Below are 13,732 nucleotides of genomic sequence, written 5' to 3' on the forward strand. Positions count from 1 at the left end.
TTACAAAGAAAACAACATGCCCCTTGGGCAAATGCATAAATACCTTGTCTTTTCATCCTTGCACACTTTAATCTTCAGATGGTATTGTGTTACTTTATTAAATGCAACCAGAAGATGTAAGGAACAAGAACGATTATTTTAAAGATTGTTGGAGGAGGAGGGGGGATATGTTCGTGTGCATGTAGAACTTCATTTCTAAAGAGCATTTATTTAGTACATTTCACACAGCACAATGACCCTTTGTGGAGTAGTGGGTTATACACTAGGCTGCTACCACAAAGTCAGTTGTTCAAAGCAGCCCGGTGCTCAGAGGGAAAACGAGGAGGCATTCTGTTCCCATTTGAACTTAAAGCCTCAGAAGCCCACAAGAGCAGTTCTACACTGTTCTGTAGAGTCGGTGTGAGTCACAAGTGACTTGAGGTCAGGGAGATTTGAACGCAAGGCAAGTGTAGGGCTCAAAGACCATGTCTGTGAGGAGTGAAAGGCAAGGTAGGAAGAGAAGGTAAAAACGAACTTTTCATAGTTTTGAAATTTTTATCATTACAGACCCCTAACATTACCCTTTGTAAACATTTAATAGAGAGAAGCATCTAAGAGATCAGATATGTTGTGTTTCTGAAAGGTATGTATAAGATTAAGTCTATTTTATTTTCAATTAATTAATTATCCTTACTTGTAAAATGGTATAATAAAATATTCTTACTCTATTTCTTCATTGATGATCCTTACTCAAAGGACAAGCCAACCTTTGTGGTTACTAAGAGCCCACGACTTTCCCCTCCCCACCCACCCCCATAGGTTAGTGGAGCACATTACCATTAGAGGTATAAATTATTGCTTGTTTTGAAAGTTTAAATGTCATATTGCAGGATGATTTTTGAAACTGCATGACTACAAGAAAAAAGGTTGTAATCAAAGAAACAGAACATTCAGCTAAATGGTAGCCAAAATATATGCCATAATTCACATTATCTTCAAATAATCGTTATAGAGAAAAGATGGTACTAAAAAAATTGTTTCTGTATAAGAAAACGCTCATTGTATGTTATGAGTGTACGGGAAAAACACAAAAAGCTAAACCATTACAGTCTGCAAAGAACCAAAGGACGGCAAAGTGAAAAAGACAATATTTGAAGTGGTGGGATTCTGAGCAGTAAGATGGCAGATTATGTAAGCTAGAATTCTATATTTCTCCCTTTCATTTTTCTTGGCTCTTATTTTTAAATGGCTTTGAAAAGAAATGAGGCTAATATCGTTTAGGAGAACTTTAGGCATGTGTTTAGAATCAAGTCAAGGCTACTGATACAAGAATAAGAAAACTGTTCAGGAGACAATTTCTGTGTAGCTGGAACTTGTCAAGGTTTGGGAAAGAATTAACCAAAAGACAAGCTAAAACAGGTAAACAGCTTGAAGAGTTTAAAGCACGTGTCTTGTATAAGAACTCACACTCCGGTACTTTTCAGTCTTTCTCACTAACTTTTTATGTTATTGTATTCTTTCTATGCCATGCCCAGCTTTTCTGGCACTGTAATATAAACTGAGTAACCTAGACAAATAAAAAGCATAAAGGAAACATTCCAGAACATGAGTAGCAACACTGGTGGCTGATAAGTAAATGTTTTCTGTAGCTCAAGAGTACAATATCTCATCAAAGTTTTATGCCAACATAAAAATTATGATTAAGATTCACTTCCTTGGGTCTAGATTTGGAGCTAGCAGTTTTCAAACTGGGTGTGACTTTGCTTCCAGGAAACGTGGTAATGTCCGAAGACATTTTGCATTGTCAGGACCAGTGGGTGGTCTTACAATGCAGAGGACAATGCTTCCTAACCTCACCCCCTTTAAAATAAGAGAATTTTGAGAAATCAGTTGGGTAGAAAATATATTTGAGTCCCTGTGTTATAGAATGAGAAAAAATTTACCAAAAAGAAAATTAATTCTCACGATTTAGCAATATCAACGTAATCTTTTCTATTTCAAAAAGAAAAGATTTTTAAAAACACTCAATAGTAGAAGTGCCAACAATCGCTAGCAATCTATTCCCCAATAAAACACCGGCACCACAGAGCAGCATTAAGCTTTTCTCTAGGCTTAATGTAGATAAGGATATTAAACCTATCATTTATAAACCTGACACACAAAAGATCATTGTCAAACTAATTTCTAAACTCCAGCTTTAAGATGAAAGTGAAATGCTCTGAGGAAAAATAAAGAATCTTCCACACCCACTTATTAACAATGTTCTATGACACACACATCTGTTGTGCTTGCTCAACTGTGCTATGTTTCCATGATTTCTCTAATAGCATTAACTATTCAAGATAGCTTACTCTCAAATACATTCAGGCCTCATGCGAATGATTTATTTAGCCTAAATTACATTCAGAGTTCGGTGGCTATATGTCTGTCACATTACAAGTAACATAACCTATTAATATAATAGGATATCTAGCAATAAATCAATTTTAATTGATTACAAGTAACAGTTGACTTAATTTACAATAGGTTATTTATTTTTACGTGGCTTCATTGGAATTTGATATTTAAATGATTGACAATTTTATCAAATACTTTAAAATTTTTATTAACATAAAGAAGAGGGTTCAAAAGACCAAGCTTGTGTGTAATTTTTGTTTTCCTCTCAATTAAAAAAATTATCATTTAGCAACTTGAAACACAGGGAACCCAGGATAGATGACTTCGTCAGGACCAGCGGTGAGAGGGGCGAGGCCTGGAGGGTGAAGGGAATGAGGGGTAGAAGGGGGGAACCGATTACAACAATCTAAGTATAGCCTCCTCCCTGGGGAATGGACAGCAGAGAAGAGGGTGGAGGGAGACGTCGGACAGGGTAACTTATGACAAATCTATAATAATTTATGAATTATGAAGGGTTCAGGAGGGAGGGGGCAGGGAGGGGGAAAATGAGCAAGTGATATTGAGGGCCAAAGTAGAGGGCAAATGTTTTGAGATTGATGAGGGCAACAGGTGTACATAGGTGCTTGACTCAATGGATGTATGTATGGACTGTGATAAGAAATGTATGAGCCCTCAATAAAACAATTAAAAAAAAAAGTTAAATGTGTACCCATCATATAACTTAGCAATTGGATTTCTAGGTATCTACCAAGAAAAATAAAAATATATGAATATAAAAAAAATTATCATCATCTTCTTAAAGTTTCAAATACTTGTAATTATCATTGATTTTCTACTTATCTTGCTATAATCCCCCCTCCCCCACATACACATTATGAACCATTTTCTGTCATACATCTCCGAAAGACAGTGAGCCCTGATGGCTTTGTGGTTACACCTTGGTTTGCTAACCACAAGATCGGCAGTTTGAAACCCCCAGCCACTCCTTAGAGGAGAAAAGGGCTTTCTAGACCCTTACAACATCACAGTCTCAGAAGCCCACCCTTCACACACCTCAGTGTTCAACAGCTTTGCTCAAGCTTGAGGTCCAGAGACACTGTGGAAGCCCACTGTCACAAGAGGCAACAGAAGGCAGGTACCGACACACAAGGCTACAAAGCATGCAATGTCACAACACCAAATCCTGGCCGGATTTTAATAGTGGGGGGGGGGGGGAGTTTTGAACATGGTTAAAAGTTTCCTATTTTGCCAAGTGCAACAATAAAGCTATTACCATAAATTTATTTTTGAAATTTCCAATTTGGGAAATCAAAAGGTAAAAGTCACAGAAAAGAGAAAATTTTCAGAGAGAAATTAAAGCTACTTATGTCACCTATTTAATCACTTCTTCTAAAAAGTATTAAAATACTGACCATCTGAAATCACATTAAAAGAAGTCCTGGTGGCATGTGGGTTGTGAACTGGGCTGCTAAGCAAGGTCAAAAATTTGAAATTTAAATTGACATGAGATAAGGATTTAATTTAGTAACCTATCACTGACACAGTGGCAAATATAAGTGATATTCAAAGAAACTAACCTGAACCAGAGACATTTTTTAAAAGTCTACACAGTAAAATAGTACAACCAAAGTCACTGCCACGGAACCAATCCTGCCTCACAGTGACCCTATGGGAGGTGGGAGACCTGTGGAAGCAATCCTGCCTCACAGTGACCCTATGGGAGGTGGGAGACCTGTGGAAACAATCCTGCCTCACAGTGACCCTATGGGAGGTGGAGACCTGTCCCTGTGGGCTTCTGCGACTGTCAATCCCGGCAGGAGTAGAAGCTTCATCCATCACAAGCTGAGCAGCCATGGGGTCCGGCTACTGACTGTGCAGTTAGCAGCCCCAGGCAGAACTCGCTGTACCACCAGGGTGCCCTCCCCCAGTAAGATAGTCTTATAGTCTTTGGTCTTTGATAGCCTATTAACAAGTGGTAGTTTATTCCTATTTTTGCATGACTTTAGAATCAAGATATTAGCAGGACCATGAGATGGAAAACATCAAATTGACCAATCTACATGTATTTATCTTAAGCATGTAATACACACACACAAAATTTTTTAAAGAGCTAGAAATACAAAGAAGTATAAGACTTAATCCCCACAATATTGATGTAAATAGTTTTACGAAACAAAACGTTTTTGTGTATTTTTGCATAGCATTAATACGTAAGGATACATGCTATTAATAACAATCTTTTAGTTTGTTTTTTTTGAGGGGCAAACTTTACCTTTTCAGTTGTAAGAGGTTTTGAAGGCTTCTCTGGCTCCTTTTCTTTTTTTTTCTCTTCCTTTTTTTTTTCCTTTTCTTTCTAAAACATAATATAACATTTTGATAAGCCTCGTTTTTTAAAATATCAAACTTCTAAGACATTCCCAAAATCATATTAGTATCAATCATCATTTGATAAAGAGGGAAGTCAAAGACAATATCCAGATGATACTGAAATATAAAAATGAACATAGCAAATTAATGCTCTTTTAAGATTACATGATGACAATAAAGAATATCTTTAAAAAAAACTGGGCCAAGGTAAGACAATTTAAAACATCTAGTATATTTTAGTATTTGCTTTTTGTTTGTTTCAAACAAAATAAGACCTTTGCTCAGTAAATTCTTACTGTATCCTTGCATAAGTTGGGCTCCTACAGCTGCTGCAGCTAGGTGTCATATAAAGTTAGATCTGACTCACTGACCACCATATGAAGTAGAGCGAAACATTGCTCAGTCCTGTGCCAGCCACACAGTTATGTTGGTTGGAACCATGGTATCAATCCATCTTATTGGGGACTTACTGCAGCAACCATAAAGTTAGATTTTTAAATAAGAAGGAAAAGTAAATTAACTGATGAAACAAAACTCCCATGTGGAAGAAAAAGAGATCACAAAAGGTAAATACATGGGGAAAAGTACAAAAATTACTTTTAATTTTTAAACGCATCACCAAGTAATTTTTCAGTCTATTATCATGGACTGCAAAAATACTGCGGTAGTTACACAATTTCATGTCAACTTGATAAAAGCATATGGGGGTGGAATGTAGCCTGTCAATCATCAGGTCCCAGCCTGATAATCCCTCCTTGTAGGTGTGGCCTTCTCAAGAGGATTCTGGGAACTAACACACACTCTCTTTCTCTCTGCTACACATTCCTGTTGACAAGTCACACGAACTATACTGATGGCAGCCAGAGCCCTGGAGATGAGTCCACTGCCATTGGATCCACAGGACTTTCCACCCGTGATTTTCCTGCCTTCGGCATCAATGTATGTGCTGCATGACTCTGAAGAGGAATTTATGGGCTAGTATCAACATATGTACTAATAACAGACTTAAGGACTTGAACTGGACTGGGATATTTTTAAATATATAATTGTTCTTTCATATAAAGCTCTCTCTTATACACATGAATATCTCTGGATTTGTTTCTCTAGTCTACCCACACTAACACAAATATATTAATTTTCTCAAGGGAAAAATAGTAAGAATTATTGTTGTGAAATAGAACCAGCTAACTAGGTATTTAGGCCCCGGCAGTCAAAGTAACTACTGTGGTATTATGATGTTCACAATTATCTTTTAAAGATCACAAAAAGGAAAGTACTAGAAATGAATAAAGAATATTCATAAGTCATTTAGAAGGTCTAGAAAACTAAATTAGATGACTAATATAACTGAGCACTACCCTAGTCCTTAGTTTCTTACTAGCAAACACTAGAACTTAAACTAGGAAAGGCAGCATTATACACGTACAGAAAATTATCTAAAGGTTGTGTTTGTACCTGTGCCAATGCAATAGTATTGGGCACAACTTCGGAGGAGCAATTTTGTTATCTGTAAACCAGGAAAGGTAATACCTGTCATCTATAGACCATAAGGTAAAAGAAACAATAGAAGTACAAAGGGTTTGCCATCATTCATATAGAGTTCAAAAGCAGACAAAACTATTTGCTTAGTGGTATATCTCTTTATTATTGTACAGCTATGAGGTTAAAAAGTGATCATAAAAATCAGGCTATTGATTGAGGAATGTTTTTTATAAACAGGATGAGTCATATGGGGAACATCTAAGGGGTTGACCATGTTCAATTTGAATACTGGTGATAAGGTATATATTTTATAATTTGTCATTACTAAGCATATTTCATGGGCACTTTATTATCAAAAAGAAAATGTGAAATTAAAATTTTCAAAAAAAGAACTCTGAAAACTGTAAAACATTACTCAAATATACAACACTATCACTTTATTATTTGCTGTCTACTACAAAAAAGAAAGAAAAACCTTGGCCCCAAGTCCAAATTCTAAAAGCAAGTTGTAGATCTTTATATTGAGAGCCCAAATATACAAGGTTTTTAACTGTAATTTTAGGAACAACAGATACATCTTAAAGTACTTCTCTTATTAGCCTTTTCTTTTCCTAACCTTAAAACAAAACAGAGTGCAATAGTAGCCCATAAATCAGGGAATGCATTTGTAATGGCGCTACTAAGCCTACAGTGGTATCGTTCTGTGATAATTGAAGGATACAAGAACAAAACTTGGAGAAGTTAGCCTCCCTGAGACTAAGCTTCTCTAAAACAACCTGTTTCAACAGTGCTTATCAGGAATAGGATAAAAGTTGATGCAAAGTTGAACTTGCTGAATGTTTGAAGTGCTAAAAACTGAAGCATGATCTCTATGCTTTCACCACCAGATGACGTGTCAGAACTGCCTATGAACATGAGGTGTACTGATAGTATTAATAGAGAGAAAACCATCTTAGATTTTTGGCTGTATTTCTCACATCGATTTTTTAAATACTGGTCAAGTGCCTGGTGTGGGCCTTGCTGAGAGTCCCATTTTAAAGATGGCTAGACATTATCTAGTGTGACTCAATCATCTTCCAAATCAAAATCTTCATTTCCATAACACTCACTCTTACAGCCAGAGTTGAATCCAACTCATAGCAACCCTATAGGTCAGAGTTCAACTGGCCTGGGGGGTTCCAAGGCTAAAAAATAGAAAGCCTCATTTTTCTGCCTCAGAGCAGCTAGTGGTTTCAAACTGAAGACCTTGCAGTCACCGCCCAACATGTATCATACCCACTATACCAGCCTTTTCTAAATACGGCTACCACTTCTTATATGCTTCCTAAGGGCCTAAAATTGCCAGTATCTTAACATCTTACTGTCAAATTTAACCTGTATAATCATGGTCTGAAATTAAAGTAGTTACTGCCATTATACAAATGAAGAGATGGCATTTTAGAAGGAGTAACCAAAGCAACCCAAGTAATCAATGGTGGATCTGACGGACTACACAGTCCAGACTACCAATCCTCCCTACTCTGCGTGACTCCAAAGGAATTGCACTATTACTCTTATTGTTGCTCTTCCTTACAATAGCAGCTATTATTTACAGAAACCTTACTACACACAGGAACTGTTTAGATTCGCTGAATTTCTAAAAACAAGTTTAGGAGACAGGTATTACCCCCTGCTTTGTAAGTGTCGAGTAAATGTGATATGCAAAAGTCCTCTACAAATTCTAAAATATTTCCTAAATATTATTAATAAAGTTTGGTAAGGACAACAAAGTAATTCAACATTTACACTAATAGGTGGAATGAGTTGCCTCATAGCCTCTCAAAACAATGAAGCCATTGTCATGCAGGGAAAGAAACTCATCTTCCTAATCACTATGATTACCGGGCATACATTATTAAATCACCAGAAAGAAAACAAATGAATTATTTTTACAAGAGGGAGAACATGACTGAGCACCCTTTAACACTGGAATTTCAGCTGCCCACATGTGGGTGTCATTAGCCGATTCCGGCAGTGATATTTATGACACAGACTTTAAGGTTAACGTGAATAGCATGGGACTAAAACTCAGATCATGCAGTCTGATCCACGGCTCCCTGCCCCCCACAGAATCAAACGCCGCAAGAAGATCAAAGAGTACTGTGAGAACTTATCAGCACACCATTTATCCAAGAGCAAGGAATGCCCCTTTAAGTTTATTGTAACAAAGGGGGGGAAAGCCACACTCAAAGGAAACTAAAACCTTCAAGTACTTGTAGAGCTGATTTTTAAAAAAACATAATGATAGCCTCATGAACTTTAACCCAACACATTCAAACAACTATCATTTCATTATGTGAAATTCATGACTCCACATTACAGGTAGCCTTACCTCAAGGATACTGCAGATTTGGTTCCAGACTACAATAAAATGAGTTGGTGGGGTTTGTTTTCTTTCTCCAGCGCATATAAAAATTATGTTTACACTATATACTACATGTGAAATAGCATTATAAAAGTTTTAAATATTCTAAGAGTTTCCAAAATATGACACCAAGACTTGCTGTTGGAACAACAGCACCAATAGACTTACACTGTAGGGTTGCTACAAACTTGCTTTTTTCGAATGCAGTATCTGCAAAGTGCAGACTCCTCATACTGCAATAAAAGGTTTGTTGTACATCGTATCTGTGCAGTGATTATTAATGCTTAAAAAAGAGATAGCAATAATTTTAAGGGCTTCTAGTTATAATCACAAAGAAAACTAATTTAATCAAAGATTTCCTTAATCAAAGAATTCAACTAAGAACTGTCTGTAAATATGTTAGTAATGGAAATATTACTTTAGAAGCAAGAATGGCAAACCTTCATCTCACATACTTTGGACATGTTATCAGGACAGACCAGTCTCTGGAAAAGGAAAACATGCATGAGAAGGTAGAGGGTAGCAGAAATAGAGGAAGCTCCTCAACGTAAATGGAGTGACACAACAGCCGCAACAAGGGACTGAACCACAACAATGGCGCAGGACCAGGAGGTGCTGTTTGTTGTACATGGGGTTGCTATGAGTTGGAACCAACTTAAGGGTACCTAACAACAACAACAAAACTAATTGGTTGGGGATTCTTAAAAACTTTTTAGATATACCTATCCTACCAATAAATGTGTCCTTCTGAAATTAAATATAAAGCCTTTAATCCTACCCATGGCATAGGAAAACTTTCTAGACAATGTCTAATGTATTTTATACTGGGGACCACTGAAAGTATGAGCACTACATATCGCTGACTAAAACACTTCCATACCTCTATTTTATTTTTCTCAGCAGCAGCTTGCAGAGAAGGAGAGGATACCAAAGGTTGAAGAGGAGCATCAGAGGAGGAAATCTGTAGAAAGCAGACGAAAAAGACAGGAGGGGACACACACATACACACACAAAAAAATGTAATCAAAACTGATAGGCACAGAAAGAAAGAAAAAATTATGTAATTCTGAGATACAGAAGCACTTAGAATCATGTTAACAAAGAAAGATAATGCATCAACACAGTATTGCTCTATCGAAATTTGTGTGAAATTTTCAAAAGTAAAAGGTTTTATTACACAAAATAATGCACTGATTTAAGATGGCTTTCACTAAGGTATAAAATTTTAAATGGACCCCAAAATGTAGCAGATACATTTGAAAAATAAGTGTTTCTCTCATTGTTTACTTTTAGCCAATGTTACTACTGAAATATTAATGCCACAAGAATAAAGACATGCTCCAAATAGCAAAAGATGAAGTGTGTTTTTATTTTTAAATGTTTTACGAATGAAAAATAAAACTGGAGTTGTAAGAGTTCATTAAAATTCCAATCAACTATATAAGAAAACAAAAATTCTGGAAGCAAAAAGAGTGGATTAATGTAAAGTAACAGCTGAGCAGAAGGCAAACTTATTATAAAGTAATTTATATAGTCTCTTCTTAAAGATCAGCACACAAACCCACCATTTCCAATGATGTACTTGCTGAATTACTCCAAAGTATTATAAGACATTTATATATGCTGCAGATGCAATTTACACATGAAAATCGGTTTCATCTAAAAGCTTTTTCACACATCTTCATGCCCAATCTCGACAAGTGTAGTTGATCACTTTAATGGAAGCATTATCTTCCTGCTCTCTTCACTGCCAAAACACAACTGAAATACACTTGCAAATTGTGTAGTAGATCTTTGCAGCCTTAAAAGTGACATCTCCATATTGCCCTATCATAACAATAGTGCTTATGAGAAATTTTCTTAAAAATAAAAGCCATTACACAGATTAGGTGATTATGTAATGTTAAAATAACATTGTAAGATGACAAATTCTCATTCAACCTGCTTGTTCTTAAGTTATAGTTACGGCATTAATTTTTTAAATCACAACGAAAACTCACAGACTAAGTGGCCCCACTCCCTTCAACTGTTGGCTCTGTGGTAACTGTGCACACTGACCATTTACTAATAGAAATAATGCTTAGAAGAAATTACACAAGGAAATCTAGACTGTTGATATGAAAATGTTAAAATGATGCCATAGGGCCTTATTTCAAAGATGGTTTGTTAGTAAGATATTTACTTGCTAGAGATCTTTAAAGTATCACTTTGTATAGAAAAGAGCACATGACATAATCACTTAAAAAGACAATATCCTATATGACATCTTCCCCAATATGTACATGCTGAGCTATTATGATCATAATGATAGGGGGTATGGTGACAAGGGTTGGTAAACCTTAGAATCGGAAAGATAATTCATCGCAGAAGTGTTTACGCTCCTTTTGAGAAAATAAGCCGATACAGGCACTGAAAACCAGGGATATAAAACTCCAATCCTTAGATTTGACAACCAAAGCATTAAGGGTTTTAATACTGAGAATATATAAAGAACTCATAAAACACAACAAAAAGATGAACTCAATTTTTCAATGGGCAATTCAAGCTGCCAAACTTTGGCTGAACACCATTGAAAGAGCTCCATTCCTTACCCATTACCCCAAACCTGCTACATGTAATTCTGACTCACAGCCACCCAACAGACCGCGTAGATCTGTCCCAGGGAATTGCTAAGAGCACAAATCTTACAAAAGCAGAGTTCTGTATCTTTTTCCTCAAAGAGTGGCTAGGGGTTTAAACTGCCAATCTTTTGGTAAGCAGCCAAACACTAACTATATTTCATTACCAAGGCTCCTTCTCATTAACCACTATCTACAAACCAATACCACAACAAGCTGCCCACTACAATGGCCATAATCAAAAGCAAAATAAGAAAGCAAGTGTTGACACAAATGTGGGGTGGGGAGAGAAGAGAACCTGTCTCCATAGCTGCAATGGAAAACAGTTTAGCAGTTCCTTAAAAAGTTACACATAAGCTGTCATTATGACTCACTAATTCCACTCCTACATATACACCGAGGAAAGTGAAAAGCAGTGAGGCATGCACACACACGCTCATCAGTGTTCACAGCAACACTATTCACAACAGTCCATGGAAACAAACCACATGGCTGATAGGTGAATGGTTACCTCAACTGAAATATTGTGCAGCCAGAAAAAGGCATGAGGTCCTAATACAACCACTGTTTACTTTTAAACATCATTAAGTTCCAAAGACCACAATGATATTCAAAAGTTAGCATTCTGAAAAAAAATTTAAGATATCTACATCCGATTATAAAACAGAGGATAACTAAGTATCATTATAAAACTGTCAAACCAGAGAATTACTGTAATCCATCTAAGATAGTGGTTCTCAACCTTTGGGTTGCAACCCCTTTGGGGGTTGAACGACTCTTTCACAGGGGTTGCCTAAGAGGATTGGGAAAACACATTACAATTTACATTACAATTCATAACAGTAGCAAAATTAGAGTTATGAAGTAGCAAGGAAATAGCAACTTTATGGTTGGGGTCACCCCAACATGAGGAACTGTATTAAAGGGTCACGGCATTAGGGAGGTTGAGAACCACTGATCGAAACTAACAACTACTCGCATGAAACTATTATCACAGGTAATACTCTGATCTTGTACTTCATCATTTGTTCGTACCAGGTATATGTTGTTAATGTGCAAAATATTTTTTTACTATAGTAGTAACTTATAACTGTGACATGTTAGCTAGCTATCAAGACAGTGGACAAATGAATAGAGGTGTACATGCTATAACAAATACACCTTAAAACTTTTACTGAATGAAATATGACAATAACGAAGGAGTAAATATTGTGCAATCTTATAAATTTAAAATGGTCAGAACAGGCTGATGTACAGAGACTAAAGTTTAAAAGCGATTAGCAGAAGTGGGAGGGCGGTGAGAGAAGTCGTTGTTTTGGAATATTGAGTGTCTGTTCATGGTGATGGAAAACTTGGGCATGGATATTGGTAATGGCTCCACAACTGGTGAAATCGTCTCAGTTAACAAAAAAAAAAAAAAAGGATGCCTGGTTTAAGAAACCAAAAATGAAACCCACTGCTGTGCAGCTGGTTGTGGCTCACAGCAACAGCACAGACAGTAAGAACTGCAGTTCCCAAGGCGGTACATCTTTATAGACTGCCATTTTTGTTCCTGCAGAATGACGAGTGAGTTCGAGCCGTCACCTTCCAGTGAGCAGGGCAATGTGAATGCCAGTGAGCCACCAGGACGCCTGCCTAGACCTCGGGTGAGGATTGATTAAGAAGGGATACAAACACTCTTTTTAGCGATGGAAAAGGTTCCCTATATTGATTATGGAGGTACAGAGGTACATGTGTTTGTCAAAACTCGATTAACTGTACCTCAAAATGCCCGCATTTTGTGTTGTATAAAGTATACCTTATTAAAGTTGTTTTTGTAAATAAATAAGCTAAGTAGTGAAGAAAGAGACTAACATTGACACTAGGAAATGAGGGAAACAACAGAATACAAAAGTAGATGGGGGGGGAAGCAATGCATAAGAAGGAGAAAAACAACCTTTCAAAATCTTTTTTTCCTCGAATAATATTTCTATTGGCATATCTTACTTATTCCAATATATCCCTTCCCTTCCCATACAGTTCTGTTGTTCAGTAATATCGAGTAGGGCTAACAATCATTAATGCTAACAATCCCCCCCACCTCTTCCTGTATCCTCAGGGAACCCTTACTCCTGTCAGTGTCTCTGAGGGGCCATCTATCTTTGACTACCATGTACCGAGAGCTCTCAAAAGGACAAATGAGCATACGCACGTCTAATGTGACCAATGAAGTATATCACCTACGGACCACAATAGTAGGGAAGGGAATCTTAAAGATCCAGAGGATAGTTATTCCAGGTCTAATCTTAAAATCATCCCCTTCCACTGGAGAGGTCTGGGGGGGGCTGGTCCCAGCCCCAAACACTAAGTGGGTGCCTGCCCCTCCCCCGAGAAGAATTTATTTCAAAGGATGGCACTGAATCTGCAGCTTCGGGAGAAGGACATATCTGACCAGAGCACACAGGAGCAGATGACGGGGGAAGAGGAGAGACTGGAGCACATCCTG

At 37.1% G+C, this 13,732-nt stretch overlaps 1 protein-coding gene across 1 annotated transcript in view; it reads right to left on the reverse strand.

Annotated features, from left to right (window-relative positions):
- The window catches only part of SMAP1 (small ArfGAP 1), a 153,663-nt gene that overhangs the window by 35,779 nt on the left and 104,152 nt on the right, over nt 1-13,732 (reverse strand). The window contains exons 5-6 of the mRNA XM_004696318.2: nt 9,510-9,590; nt 4,649-4,729 (exon numbers count right to left, since the gene is read on the reverse strand). Coding sequence (XP_004696375.1) covers nt 4,649-4,729; nt 9,510-9,590 — 162 coding nt within the window. The remainder of the gene's footprint in view (nt 1-4,648; nt 4,730-9,509; nt 9,591-13,732) is intronic.

Source organism: Echinops telfairi, unplaced genomic scaffold (genome assembly GCF_000313985.2).
Source record: "Echinops telfairi isolate 266 unplaced genomic scaffold, ASM31398v2 ScPeMD7_3533;HRSCAF=4204_0, whole genome shotgun sequence".
In the NCBI taxonomy this organism is placed as follows: domain Eukaryota; kingdom Metazoa; phylum Chordata; class Mammalia; order Afrosoricida; family Tenrecidae; genus Echinops; species Echinops telfairi.